The following is a 15,753-nucleotide window of genomic DNA, read 5'->3' on the forward strand; positions in this document are numbered from 1 at the left end:
TGGGTGGCTAAATCTTCATCAATCTTCACCGCCACTATCATTTCGCCCCCCCCCCCCCCCTTCACTCCCCGATGGTCACCATTTACACCATCACAACTAAAACCACTATCCCCACCCATAGCCTCGCACAATGACTGGTTAGTATTATAGTATTACTATGTTGCCAGTTAACTATATTTTGTGTTATCTAGGATATAATTTTGGCTAGTAGTGCTGGATGGTATGGCTAAGTAGGAATCATAATAATTATACTCTCCCGTGGCCAAGTATATAGAGTGACAGGGTTCCAGTCCCTCCTAAGGCAGAAAAAATGAGGTGTATTCCAGTGACAGTCTGCGTCTCCTCGGGCTCTCCCAGGGTGTTTGAAGTATACACAATGAGGCCTGGGGAGTGGGAGAAGTATGCTGCAGTTGAGCAGCAATACACAGTACTCGACGCACAGAAACAACTTGCTGCACTCGCCCTCGGCAAACGTGAGACAAAGGTGTTACAACGTAAAAATAAGGTGTGGGGAAAAAATTCCAGGCAGCTAATCTCTCTTTTCAAATTGATTTAATAAAATAAAGTTATGTCTTATTTATTTTCTTAGTAAGTATTAATTAAGTGGACTGTATGTACTGGTAAACTGCCTGAAATCTTCTTACACACTATTGGGAGGGACAATTGGTAGCTTAAACCACTTTGTTATAGTCCCTTCTTAAACTACCAATTGTTTACCTTTAAAACTATTATTTCAGTTATTTCATTATAAGTAATTAATTATAACTACTGCTACTGCTATAATGTCTTAGCTGTGCCAGTAGAATGGGCCTAGTAAGGCGTGTAGGTGTAGCCTCAAGATGGGTGTGGCCCTGCCTCTTTGTGCCACGTAATGGCGGCTGGTGGGAAGGACAAGGCTTGGCAAACAAGTAGTTAATTATGTGTATGAACCAACTGTCTGCACAGATTCTTGAAGCTCCTCTCACAATTTACCTGTATGGGATGCAAGGATTAATCAAAGTTCCCTAAACATATCAATTACAGGTATGACATGAACTGTGAGGGCTGTAATGGGGTACACGTACGGTGTTTTTGGGGATGTCCTACGACATAACCATCTACATATTTATATTAAACAGTGCACTTGAATAATAAACAATACTTGGTAGACGGATACAGATGTCGTTGTGATGTTGTTAGGCTGTGTGGCTGGTGTTGACACGTAAATGGGGTGTCTAGCTGTTTACACCAGTTAAGACAGCGTGGTATGCTCATCCCATCTTTTGTTGATGTTGTGTGTGTGTGTCGGTTTCCCGACATAATTCCCAGGGGCAGAACACGGGTCGAAGTCCCGGTAAGGACTGCGATCACTTTATTCTTCTCCCTCAGAATTATAGTGCTGCTTTAATTTGAGTTTACATTGTTGTGCAGCAGTCCGTTGGGGACGTATGTCCCGTACTGGCGTATCGGGTGCTGGAAGTCGTTGTACGTCTTCTTTCCTGGCCAGTTCTAAAGGTACTAATTTCTCTAAAGTTTTGAGAGTAGTGTTGCCTTTGCATTTTACTTTCACTATTCTCAAGATGCCCTGGCTGTCTGGATGAACAGAGACTATTTCTCCTATAGGCCACTCCGAGCGTGGTCCGTCACTATCCACCAGAACTATGTCACCAGGGTTCAAGTTAATTCTATTATAGGGACTGTTTGCCCCGTAATGATACTCCCTCAGAGCTGTTAGGTATTCACGAGTCCATACGTCATTCCACCGACTTATCACCCCTGAAAGATGTTTGAAACGTTGAACCAAATCACTCTCTTTGACATATGAAGGATCCTCTGGTTCCTCATCCGTAAGGGACACAAGTGTTTTGAGAGGTCTCCCATACATCAAATGAGCTGGACTTAATGGTTCACGCTGCAAAGCATCATCAGAGAGGTAGGTAAGTGGTCGGTTGTTAACTCGTGCTTCTATTTCTATGATTACTGTTTGAAGCTCCTGAAGGTCAATCTTTTGGCGGTGTAGGGTTTTCCGTAAAGACCGTTTCACCGTACCAACCATCCGTTCATAGAAGCCTCCATGCCATGGTGCTCTGGGAGGTATGAATTTCCAATAGCACTGCCGTTGAGTTAGGGCTGTGCGTACCTTGGGGTGTGTCCAGATTTTCCTCAGGCATGCTTCTCCTGCCACCAAGTTGGACCCATTGTCTGAAATCATTAACTTGGGACAAGATCTACGTGAAGCAAACCTGCGGAAAGCCTGTAAGAATGCTTCGGCACTCATATCGGGAGTCACTTCTAGATGGACTGCCCTTGTTGTGGCACAAGTAAAAAGACAGATATAGGCCTTTACTGGTTTCTTGTCTTTAGTGCCTGTCAGTGTTAGTGCTCCTGTGAAATCTACTCCTGTTGTCTCAAAAGGATGAATATGTACGACTCGTTCCTTCGGAAGTGGAGGAGGGCCAGGATATGGACACACTCTGGCATCGTATCTCCGGCATACAACACAGGATTTGATTATGGATTTTACTGTCTGTCTACCTTGGGGTAGCCAGTACTGTTGTCTTAATTCTGTGAGAGTATCTAATACCCCACCATGCAGAGTGCAGTATTTGTGTATATGTAACACAATTAGTTTGCTTACTATGTGGTGACGAGGGAGCAATATTGGATTTTTTGCCTCCAGATCTATGTCAGCATGTTGTAAGCGTCCTCCGCATCTTATCAAGTTATAATTGTCAGTGTCTAACCAGAGACCCAGATCATGTTGTAGCTTCTTAGGAACATTGTCAATTTCTGTCCCGAATGTGTCGGTCTGAGCTCTTTTAACCCAGTACCTTAAGGCACTAGGGAAATTATGCTTGATTCCTATTTTCTTTAGAAAATCAAACACTACTTGGGTGACACCTACAAGTTTGTTCAGTTCAGAGTACCGAGCAGGATCAATTACCAAAGTCTGAGGTAGTTCCGGGTTCTCAGTGGGAACAGTGACATTGGTCACAATGACTTGTGGCTTTTGTTTAGGCCACTGGTCGCTGATTAGCCACTGAGGTCCACTGAACCACATCTCTGCCTTTGTTAATTGCCGTAAAGTCAGGCCTCGGGAGAGATAGTCAGCTGGATTCTCTTTAGTAGGTACATATCTTAGTTTATACCCTGCTGACAACTCTCGTATTTCCTTAACGCGGTTACTCACGTAAGGATTCTTACTGTTATTGTTTTTAACCCACTGTAGCACTGCCTCATTATCTGACCATACTACTGTTTCTGTAAAGTGGATGTGGCTTAAGGCCTTGATCAGATAATGAGCTAATCTTACACCTAGCAGTAAGGCTGTTAATTCCAGTTGTGGCAGTGATCTTTTCTTTAAAGGTGCCACTCTGGCCTTTGATGTGAGCAAATTGGCTTGCCCATTTGAGACCAGGTAAGCTACTGTACCATAAGCCTTTCCTGAGGCATCACAAAATACATGCAACTTAATTGGTTCCTTTTCATTTACTGTTGTGTTCCTAGGGAACTTGACAGACTCTAGGATGCTTAAATCTTTCACTAACCCTTGCCATTTTTCTTGTAGGGCAGGTGTTAGAAGATCATCCCAGCCTATCTTTTGTTGCCAACATTCCTGTATTATCATCTTCCCATTAATTAGTATTGGACTTAATAAGCCTAATGGGTCGAAGGGTTTGCTGACTTGTGATAGCAATTTTCTCATTGTTAAGTTAGTGGTATCTGTTTCCACTGACTTGATTGTCAACTGATCGGTTGTCGTGTTCCATTGGACACCTAGAACCTTTGTCATCTCGGGTACTTGGTAGTCGGGAAATTCAGTTGTGATCAGTTGTTTTAATTTGTCATTGTTAGAGACCCAAGACTGGAGAGGCATATTGGCTCCCATTAATTCTCGATTGGCCTCATGGTATATGTCCAACAGCTTACTTTCACTGTTGGCTGTTCCTTGAAAGTTATCCACATACAGGTTTTCGCTAATTTCTGTCTTGTTCGGGCTATTGGACTTCTTCAAGTGCGTATCCAAGGTAGCTTGAAGCAGAAATGGTGAGCTCGTGGCTCCGAACAAAACAGACGCAAACCTATAAGTGATTATTTCACTGTTTGGATCATTAGGATCCTTAATCCATAGGAACTTTGTGTAGTTCCGGTCTTCTTCTTGAAGACCTACCCTAAGGAATGCCTTGCTAATGTCGGCCGTATATGCATAAGTCCCTATACGAAACTTTAACAGCACGTCATAAAGCCTTTGTGTTAGGCTTGGGCCTGTTTGAAGGCAGTCATTTAACGAAACACTATTCTGCCCCATCTTAGCACTGCAATTAAATACTATCCGTAGTGGGGTAGTCGCAGAATCCTTCTGAACATGGTGGTGTGGCAGATAATGTCCTTCCTTTGGGTTATCATTTGTTACAACTTCGATAAATTTGTCATCGAGCTGCTTCTGTATTATTTCATGGTACAACTTCAAGTTCTCAGGTTGTCTTTGTAAACGTAACACCTGTGATCTTAATTGATTTTGTGCCATGAAGTAGTTGATGGGTAGCTGAGGGTGATTCAGCTTCCATGGTAACCTGACCCAGTACTGATTATCTTTGTAGATAACTGAGTCTAGGTATTGTTTATAAGTCCAGTCATCATCTGGACTAGGTTGTTCAGGGACAATGCCGAGAGTTGCCAGGTCCCATAACTTATATACTGGGGGATCAAGCTCATCCTCGGAAATGTCTCTGAGTTGCAGTGGAGACTGTTCTCCTAGTCATGCAACCATTACTGTGTTGGCAAGTTGGTGATCCACAGGTGCTGGTTGTTTTAGCCGTAATACTGGGCCTGTTAGTAAATAGCCACCTGCAGATGGTAACACGTTCATACCGTGGTAATCTTCCTTTCCTATGATAAACTTATGGTAGACATCTGATCCCATAAGGATTCCAATATCGGAAAGGTTGTCCGAAGTAATGTTATCAGCCAAAGGAATTCCCTTTTCTTCTAGGAATTTGGCTGTTGTTCCTAGACCTTCTATATACAGGTCTGTTGGAAATCTATCTACTACTAGTGCTGGTACTTTTCGTACATAACCTCCTAGTCGTACTGTGGGTCGTACTACCCCGTAAGTTCGGGCTCCTGAGTTAGTCAGGAATCCTTTTATGTTTATCCGTGTCTCCTCTACAGGTGTAAGTTTCAGTTTATCTACCAACTCCTTGGATATAAAGGTCAGTTGGGACCCCTGATCAAATAATCCACGTACGGTGGCTTTATTCTTTCCATTTCTAATGATCAATCGTGCAGTAGGTAGAGCTGATTTATGGTTAGACCTGGTTGTGAAGACACTTATGTCAGGTAACACAGTACAAAGTTTTACTGATGCTGTAGCTCCTTCCTCCTCCTGTGGTTTGGGAGACTTTATACTTGTGTCCCCACAAAGTGCAGTATGGTGTTGACCCTTATGGCACTTAGTGCAGATGCGCATTGCTGTTGTGCAATTGTCGGGATGATGTTCCCTTATACACTTGCTACATCTATATAACTCCTTGAGTCGTTTTATGCGTGTTGCACGATCAGGGTAGCGTCTGCAATTGTACATGGAATGTGATTGCTCACAAAACACACATGGTTTCCAGACATTAACAGTATCTTGAGGAGTCACCGTCTTGGGTGATGCGTTGACTGTAGGTTTGGAAGGACCAACTGCATATGTTCCTACACTGCCCTGATTCCACTTTGTGGAGGGGGAAGATGTTTTAGCTTTGTTTGGAGCACTGTTTGTACTCTGTTGTTTACTATTAGTAGCAGATGTGGGTTTAGATGGTTTTTCTTCTGGATTAACTCTTTCTCGTTCTATGATGGTTTGTAAACCCTTTGTAATCTCATTTACAGTCAAGGATGACTTACCTACTAATACAAACAACTTATCCAGTATGTCCCTGGGTAATTTCCGTGTCATGTGGACTTGTATTATCCAGTCTGACTCATCCAGGTTCACTTTATTTTTAAGTGCCTTGAGTATGGACTCAAGCTCCAATCTGAAGGTTTGGAGTGAGACTGCAGTATTATTTGGAGGTTTAATGTCTAACAGTCTCTGTGTTAGAATTCTGATAGTCCTTTCAGGTTTAGCGTAATTATCTTTCAGGAGTTGCACTGCATTGTCATAATCATCATCTGTGTGATTTAGATTACAGACTACCTGATACGCTTCATCCTTCAAGACACTCTGTAAGTATGTAAACTTTGTTGTTTTTGGCACATTAGCATTAGAATCCACAGAATCGACAAATTTGCTCCAGAAACCGTCCCAACTCTCGTCTTCTCTTCCAGAAAAAGTTGGTAAACTAAGTGATGGCAATTTGACTTCTGGTGCTGTCTGTTTCTGGGAAGTTGTGGTTACAATATTTATATTAGCTTTATGGGCATGTATGATATCATCAAAGTATTGCAACTGTGTAAACATTGTATCCTCATAATCGGAATGTTCTTGTATAACATCTTGCAATGTTTCTCCACCAACACTGGTATTCTGAAGTAAAACTTGATATTCTTTCATTTGTTGCAACACACGGTCATATTTGTTCCGTGCAAGCCTAAGATAATTTTCCAATGCTACATAGTTAACTGGAGTTTGTTTACTTATGTCATCACATGTGCTAATCTGCCGTGATAAATGATCCCTCAATCCTGTGAGGGTTATTTGGACATTTTTGACAGTAGACATTTTGGAAGTACTTGTTAGTCGTATAGACTATATTTAAATATACACTGTAAAATCATACACACTATAATTTGAGTGGTAGACCTGTATCAATGCTGGTATCCGCAAGTTAGCCCATCATTATCACTCTTGGTTGGTACAGAGACACAGGTTAACACTCAAAGGTGAAATGATTATAGTTAAATTGTACTAATGTTATATTGATATCATATTGACAACACAACTCGGGTTGTCTTAAATACTGCATAAAAATATGTACTTGCTAGGTTGTAATATGTGTTCAACACTAGACAAGTGTTAAATTCTTACCCTTACACCAGGTTAGGACAATAAATTAGACTAGGTTGCTGTACAACACCAGCCTAAAATGTTCTACCCTTGTGCAAGAATTAGTAGTTAATGATGTGGCATGCAGTAAATGTTACAGTAATGGCAATAATAATGCAATAATTACAAAAAAACATATATAAGTAACTTATAAGTAAAGTAGCCTCTTATCAACCTCTTGTAATGAAATGAAAAAAACACAATTGTTCCTTTGGTACTGTCAGAACAATAATAGTGCTTGTTGTAAGTTCTGTTTGCTATGAGATTGAAAAGTTAGGCTAGAAAATATGCAAAAATATAGCAGTGTCTTCCTGCTATAATGTGTGTAGGTAATATTGCACTATCACTATATGTATGTATAATATCTAGTTCAAAGAACTAAATATAATCCGGTTCCGTAGGACCAAATATTGTGGGGAAAAAATTCCAGGCAGCTAATCTCTCTTTTCAAATTGATTTAATAAAATAAAGTTATGTCTTATTTATTTTCTTAGTAAGTATTAATTAAGTGGACTGTATGTACTGGTAAACTGCCTGAAATCTTCTTACACACTATTGGGAGGGACAATTGGTAGCTTAAACCACTTTGTTATAGTCCCTTCTTAAACTACCAATTGTTTACCTTTAAAACTATTATTTCAGTTATTTCATTATAAGTAATTAATTATAACTACTGCTACTGCTATAATGTCTTAGCTGTGCCAGTAGAATGGGCCTAGTAAGGCGTGTAGGTGTAGCCTCAAGATGGGTGTGGCCCTGCCTCTTTGTGCCACGTAATGGCGGCTGGTGGGAAGGACAAGGCTTGGCAAACAAGTAGTTAATTATGTGTATGAACCAACTGTCTGCACAGATTCTTGAAGCTCCTCTCACAATTTACCTGTATGGGATGCAAGGATTAATCAAAGTTCCCTAAACATATCAATTACAGGTATGACATGAACTGTGAGGGCTGTAATGGGGTACACGTACGGTGTTTTTGGGGATGTCCTACGACATAACCATCTACATATTTATATTAAACAGTGCACTTGAATAATAAACAATACTTGGTAGACGGATACAGATGTCGTTGTGATGTTGTTAGGCTGTGTGGCTGGTGTTGACACGTAAATGGGGTGTCTAGCTGTTTACACCAGTTAAGACAGCGTGGTATGCTCATCCCATCTTTTGTTGATGTTGTGTGTGTGTGTCGGTTTCCCGACATAAGGACAAAAAAAATGAAGTAAAAGAGCGCCGCCAGAGGATGGTGAGGATTACACTGGATAACGGGAAGGTTCCCCCACGCCACCCTCCTCCCACCCGCGCCATCGTCTCCCACTGAACACTGCGAGAATGCAGGATTTATATTATTTAATTTAATTTAATTTATTTTAATTTTAAAGTGAACTGCTTTTTAATATTTACCCTCCTAGGTGTTTATACATGCACGTAGCGAGGCTTTAACTGTACATATAGCTTATATAACAATTGGTGGTTATAAATAAACTACAGTATAATGTGTGTTAGTTTTATTGTAACCGTATAATGGGTTAGTGTAGCTGGTAAAAAAGCCTATTGGGGAAGCCAGAGCATGCAAGGTGTCTGTGGTGTCTTGTAGGTGGTACAGCTCTCTTTGACTTCTCATGGATAACAAGCTTACCTGCCAACAAGTTAGGCTATAACACTTGCACTAACATGTAAAGTACAGGTGAGACACATGAAATGAAATGTGTAATAATAATAATGAGGCTTTCTCTTTGTTTCGGATTGATCTACTACATAACAGCAATGAACTATCTAATATTCTCGGACTGGAGGGTAGAGCGACGGTCTCGCTTCTTGCACTTCAGCGTTCAATCCCTGACCGTCCAAGAATGAGACCGGTACTGCCTTACACAATCAACAATGACCTCTGTACTGTCTTACACCATCAACAATGACAACTGTACTTCCTTACACCATCAACAATGACACTGTACTGTCTTACACCTTCAACAATGACCGCTGTACTGCCTTACACCATCAACAATGACCACTGTACTGCCTTACACCATCAACAATGACCGCAGCAATGACCTTACACCATCAACAATGAGAGTTTTATGGCCTTACATCATCAACAATGACCTCTGTATGCCTTACACCATCAACAATGGTGTATTCCAGCATAGTTGAGGCAGTGTATAGTGGGAAGGTTTGTTACGTTGTGAACCTTGACTTTAGCAAAGCTTTTGATACAGTGCCACATGAAATATTGATTAAAAAATAGAAGCGCGTGGTACTGGGGGTACTATATTAAGTTGGATTAGGGCAAGACTGTTGAAAAGAAAGCAAAGAGTTAGAATAAGTGGAGTTAAGTCAGAATGGAAAATGCTGAAAATGGAGTGCCTCACGGCTCTTTCCTGGGACCTCTTGTTTCATTATATAAATGATTTAGATTCAGGTATGAGCAGCATTATTTGCAAATTTGTTGATTGGACAGGTATATGAGTAGGATTGGGTGGTAGTAAATAGGAGCTGCATCGGATGGGTCAATAGGCCTTCTGCAGTTACCTTTGTTCTTACGTTCTTATGTACCGATTTTGTATCATTGGCAAATTTACAAATGTTGCTACTCAAACCTGAATCTAAACTATTTAAATATATTATAAACAACAGAGTACCCAGGACAGAGCCTTGAGGCACTCCACTTACAACATTTTCCCACCCTGACTTAACCCCATTTATACTAACTCTCTGTTTCCTTTGGTATAGCCATGCCCTAATCCAGCTTAATTATGCTCTTGTCTGCACAGAAAAGAATAGATATTATTCCACTTACCAAAAGGTGGATGAATGTAGAAAATAGAGAACTATTAGCTGAATATCAAATAAATGGATTTAAACTATTTCACACAGATAGATATATTAGACGAGGAGGGGGAGTAGCCATATATGCTAGGGACAATTTGAAATGTAGTCTCAAAGAGGGAATCAAAACTGAGCCACATACAGAAACTATTTGGATAGAATTAAACGAAAAAGCAAATAACATTATAATAGGAGTTATATATAGGCCACCAAATTTAGACAGAATGGAAGCAAAGCATCTATGGGATGAAATATCTAGAGCAACTAGATCTAACAGTTTTATGTCATGGGTGACTTTAATTTTAGTGGAATAAACTGATTGAACAAAACAGGGAATAATGAAGCAGAAGATTTTATAGAATTAATTGACTATTGCTTTCTTACGCAACACATTAAGGAACCAACGCGGGGAAATAATATTTTAGAGTTAGTGTTAACTAACAGGGAAACACAAATTAAGGACATCGAAATAGGGAGTGAGCTGGGGAACAGTGATCATAAAGAAATCAGATTTAGCATTCAATGGAATAGATCTGTAGGAGAAAATTCTGTTAAAGTGCCCGATTTTCGAAAAGCTGATTTCAATTGCCTAAGAAATTTTTTGGGTCAAATAGATTGGAAAGTCTTGGGTATGGGTTGTGGGCCGGTATTGGAGCTAGACGTTAACCCAACGATAGGTGATGTAAAAGGGGTTTTCGATGTGGATTCAAAATATAACCTATTTAAAAATATTCTAACCAAAGCCTAGGAATGTAGTATACTATATAAATTGAATAGATCGAATACTAATGATCCGAAGTGGATAACAAAGGATCTGAAGAACCTTATAGGTAAAAAGAGAGCGTGATACAAAAGGATTAAGAATGGGGAAGTCTGTTTAGAACAGGAATTCGTACAACTGGTTAGAAATACTATAAAAGAGATAAGGAAAACAAAAAGAAACTATGAAGTTTGCATAGCAGAGCAAGCAAAAACAAATCCTAAAGGGTTTTTCCAACTATACCGGACAAAGATTAAGGAAAGAATAGGTCCATTAAAAACTGAGACAGGTCAAATAACAGATAGTGATGAAGAGATGAGTAGTATTTTTAATAAATATTTTGTATCTGTATTTACTAAAGAGGAACTTAACAATATGCCTTCAGCCGAACAAGTCTATGTGAGTGGGGACGAGGACAGGTTGACGAGTTTAGCAGTTACCAGGGAGGATGTTCTTAAACAAATAGTAAAACTCAAACCAAACAAATCCCCAGGGCCGGATGAAGTGTTTGCCAGGGTGCTTAAAGAATGCAAAGATGAGCTTTGCTACCCACTGTCTACCATATTTAATAAATCAATAGTCAGGCAGAGTGCCAGAGTTATGGAAAGTTGCTAATGTGATACCAGTTTTTAAGAAAGGAGATAGATCACTTGCGTCTAACTATCGACCAATTAGCCTAACGTCTATTGTGGGAAAGTTACTCGAATCTATAATTGTAAATAAAATTCGTCTTCATCTTGAAAAAATTATGTTAATAATTGAGTCGCAACATGGTTTTATAGATGGCCGTTCATGTCTAACATATTTGTTATCTTTTTATTCTAGCATAGTTGAGGCAGTTGATAGTGGTAAGGATTGTGGTGTTGTGTACCTTGACTTTAGCAAAGCTTTTGATACAGTGCCACATGAAAGACTGATTAAAAAGATAGAGGCTCATGGTATTTGGGGTGCTATATTAAGCTGGATTAGAGTATGGCTATACCAAAGGAAACAGAGTTAGTATAAATGGAGTCAAGTCAGAATGGGAAAATGTTGTAAGTGGAGTGCCTCAAGGCTCTGTCCTGGGACCTCTGTTGTATATAATATATATAAATGATTTAGATTCAGGTTTGAGTAGCAACATTTGCAAATTTGCCGATGATACGAAAATCGGTAGGGAAATTAACTCTGAGGAACACTCACTATCACTTCAAGTTGATCTAGATAGGGTTTTGAAATGGTCAAAGGATTGGCAGATGCAGTTTAATGCTGATAAATGTAAAGTTCTGAGGTTAGGTAATGATGATAGAGTTACAAGATACGAGCTAGATGGTGTTGAGATTGCAAAGTCGGATTGCGAAAGGGATCTGGGAGTTATGATTAGTAAGAATTTAAAACAAAAGGATCAATTCATGAATGTTCGAAATAAGGGAAATCGGACACTCGGATTTATTAATCACAGAGTTAGTAACAAGACACCTAATGTGGTTCTTAAGCTATATCTTGCTCTGGTTAGGCCCCATTTAGATTATGCAGTTCAGTTTTGGTCACCGTATTATAGAATGGATATAAATTCACTTGAACGTGTGCAGCGTAGGATGACCAAGTTAATTCCCCAAATTAGAAATCTTTCATATGAAGAAAGATTAACAAAGCTTAAGTTCCATTCACTGGAAAGGCGAAGAGTTAGGGGTGACATGATAGAGGTTTACAAGTGGATGAATGGACATAACAAAGGGGATATTAATAGGGTATTAAAAGTATCAACACAAGACAGAACACGAAACAATGGGTATAAATTGGATAAGTTTAGATGTAGGAAAGACTTGGGTAAATACTGGTTCAGTAACAGGGTTGTTGATTTGCTGAACCAATTGCCGCGTAACATGGTGGAGGTGGGGTTCCTCGATTGTTTCAAGCTTGGGTTGGACATGTATATGAGTGGGATTGCGTGGTTATAAATAGGAGCTTACCTCGTATGGGCCAATAGGCCTTCTGTAGTTGCCTTTGTTCTTATGTTAATGTAGCACCCCCAATACCATGAGCCTCTTATCATTTTAATCAGTCTTTCATGTGGCACTGTATCAAAAGCTTTGCTAGAGTCAAGGTACACAACATCACAAACCTCTCCGCCATCAACTGCCTCAACTATGCTGGAATAAAATGATAGCAAATTTGTTAAACATGAACGGCCAATAGTAAAACCATGTTGTGAACCATTTCTTAATTAATTTTTTTCAAGAGGAAGACGAATGTTATTTGCAATTTTCGATTCAAGTAACTTTCCCACAATACACGTTAGGTTAATTTGCTGATAGTTTGAAGCAAGTGATCTATCTCTTTTCTATCACTATTTGTTTAATAACATCCTCATTGGTAACTGCTAAACTAATCAACCGGTCCTCTTCCCCACCCACATAGACTTGTTCGGCTGAAGGCATAGAGTTAAGTTCTTCTTTAGTAAATCCAGAGATAATTTATGTATTAAAAATATTACACATCTCTTCCTCATTATCAGTTATCTGACCAGTCTCAGTTTTAATGGACCTATCCTTTTCCTAATCTCTGGTCGATATAACTGAAAAAGCCCTTTAGGATTTGTCTTTGTTCGCCCTGCTATGCAAACTTCATGCATTGAAGTGCTGGGGATTGAAGAGATGCTAGGGATTCTGCCCGAAACGCTTTGCGTAATAGTGGCTTTAGGCATTGTATGTACTAGCTCTATCTATAAAGCCAACAAACTTTGTAAAATCTCTTTATGTATGTACCTTTGCCTAAATAAAAATTATTATTATTATTATTATTATTATTATTATGTAGATGTTCCAGGTATTTCAGCCCCAAGCAGAGTTTCATATACCTCCATGGTTGAAGATACATCATTGTTGTGCTAGGTATTTCAGCCCCAAGCAGTGAGGGAGTATTTGGTTGTGAGCCAAGAGTTGTGCAGCCACTGGATATGGATAGTTCGTGAAGCCAGGGTATGATATGATATTGGAGTATTACTGTGTTGTAGCAGTTTAAAGTGTTGTATGGTAATATTGTAGATTATATGTCTTTTATTATGAATGTTTTAATTTATTAAATGTTTTATATGATAGCTGGCTTTTGCTCTTTTCCTGGGGAGGTTTCCTGGAATGCGAGGGAGAGAGAGAGAGAGAGAGAGAGAGAGAGAGATATGGCTGTGGATAGGGTGACAGAAGACTCTAATTCAAGAAAAGGGGATGTTAGGATATCATTCCAAACAAGGAGAGAGTGGTGAGTCACTGCGGCTTGAGTTGGGTATATGCACAAGATAACGAGTCCAGTTTTGGAGGCGCACCCCTAAATACGAGTAGTGGAAGTAGACCGTCTATTTTGCTTTTTCCCAAGCTGGTCTACGTGTCGTGTTTTTTTTTTCCATAAAACAGTGATGTCCGGACAATGTGTCGTGATATTTTTCCATGAAACATCGATGGCCGGTCTACGTTTCATGATTTTTGTCTGTGAAACATCGATGGCCAGTCTGTGTCGTAATTTTTTTCCGTGGGAATGCAGGGTTACTCTCCTAGGTCGAGCCATTTCGTTCAAGGGGATTAAAAGGTCGGGCCCTGTCTTGGGTGTTTTCCGTTACCCCAGTGACCCTGCACAGACATCGCCAATGGTCAAATGACGTCATCAGCTAGCCAGTCTTCATATCCCCTGAATAAGTCAGTTTTCTATAATGGCATATTTAAACCCATTTTCTTAATGTTCCCGATTTTTCAAAGTTAATTTCCGAGATAAGATCGCATATTGGATATAAGAAATTAAATTGCACAAGGCCTTTGCAGGATTTCCTATTTACTTCCAATTTATGTCAATAAAAACATGAACTAGCACTATTAGATGAACTGCAGTAGGCCTATTTCCTATTTAATTATATACACCCTTTCCTCTCAATTCATACATTCATTCACGCCACTCTATCAATATTCCAAAGGACTTATTTGCTCACCTTATATATATAGTGTCCATCTAAGGATTGTTTATTGAGCATGAGAAAGATTGAAATCCACTATCACCCTATCGTATGAAACAAGGGGAGCAGCACAGAGCAAACTATTATGAATTTCACATGCGACAGCGATAATATAACGTAAAAATCGGGCATAAGAACACTACTGAAGCCCCTATTGGAGTCTCCAGCTGAATGCGGATATTTTTGCCATTATATAATTTAAAAAAACAAAACAAGCTATAACATCACTCAGCTATTTTCATTTAAATCCTCCCTCACTGCTAGTCCTGTGAACACCTCATAATCGCTCCAAAATCACCTTACTGTATCATATAATAAATCAAAACACTCATTTGGTGTATCTATATATGAACTACAATGAGTAGAAGCTGTTTCACATGTTTTGAAATAGGCCTTCTATAGTTACCTTCATTCTGATGTTCTCATCCCCAATGCGGTTTGATCCATCAATAGGGTGCGTTCCGAGGAGGGGCCCCTGCCTCTCATTAGCACATTCCTTAATCTCCTAATGGCTCAACTGTTCGCTGTGTCATCACAGGCTAAGCTATGATGTCTTATATCCATTTATATCGTACCTCATTGTATCATTGCTCATATTTATTTTAATATTCAGTTCATCAACCCCACCAAACCAACCTAACCTATAATAAACAAAAGCATTCTATAGTAATAAGATCCATTGTTGTTTTAGCGACGTCACAAAAGCTGTCCCAGTATAGGGATAAAATATGGACACCCATTAACAGATGGGTATCAAGGTCAACACCAACCAGACATTTTCAACTATGAGTGACGTCACAAAGATGCGCAATGAGGCCTTGGTACCCTACTTTAATGTAGTTTATTTAATGTTATTCAAAAAATGGCTAAAGTAACTTTTCCCACCTAAGTAAGTAATTATCAAAAGAAGGCACCAAACCGGGAAGGCTATGTAGCACCATCAAATACGCAAAATAATCAGAGGGCACTAAATATCACCAAGGATGCCAATACGAGAACAAAAACGCATAAGGCGAACGATATCAAAAGTATCCGAGTCACCAAGAATTCTATCGAGGGACAGGTGACCGCGAGAGGCGGTCGGAAAGCAAGACACACGCTCGTCCTGGAAGTCAGGACATTCAAGAAGGACATGCACGACCGTAAGAGGGACAATGCAACTAGGACAATAAG

The 15,753-nt window shown here is 39.6% G+C and overlaps 1 protein-coding gene across 1 annotated transcript; it reads right to left on the reverse strand.

Annotated features, from left to right (window-relative positions):
• Positions 1–269: 269 nt before the first annotated feature.
• On the reverse strand, positions 270–4,509 carry LOC138356096 (uncharacterized). Its single transcript, XM_069311825.1, has 2 exons — positions 1,065–4,509; positions 270–972 (listed from the first exon to the last, which is right to left on the reverse strand). Exon 1 carries the CDS (start codon positions 4,505–4,507, stop codon positions 1,352–1,354), a length of 3,156 nt encoding a protein of 1,051 aa, XP_069167926.1. The 5' UTR covers positions 4,508–4,509; the 3' UTR covers positions 270–972; positions 1,065–1,351.
• Between the last annotated feature and the right edge of the window lie 11,244 nt (positions 4,510–15,753).

Source organism: Procambarus clarkii, chromosome 1 (genome assembly GCF_040958095.1).
Source record: "Procambarus clarkii isolate CNS0578487 chromosome 1, FALCON_Pclarkii_2.0, whole genome shotgun sequence".
Classification (NCBI taxonomy): domain Eukaryota; kingdom Metazoa; phylum Arthropoda; class Malacostraca; order Decapoda; family Cambaridae; genus Procambarus; species Procambarus clarkii.

What these genes read in the sequence shown, in the direction of transcription:
- LOC138356096 (XM_069311825.1), bottom strand. Translation starts at nt 4,507, where the DNA reads ATGGCACAAAATCAATTAAGATCACAGGTGTTACGTTTACAAAGACAA.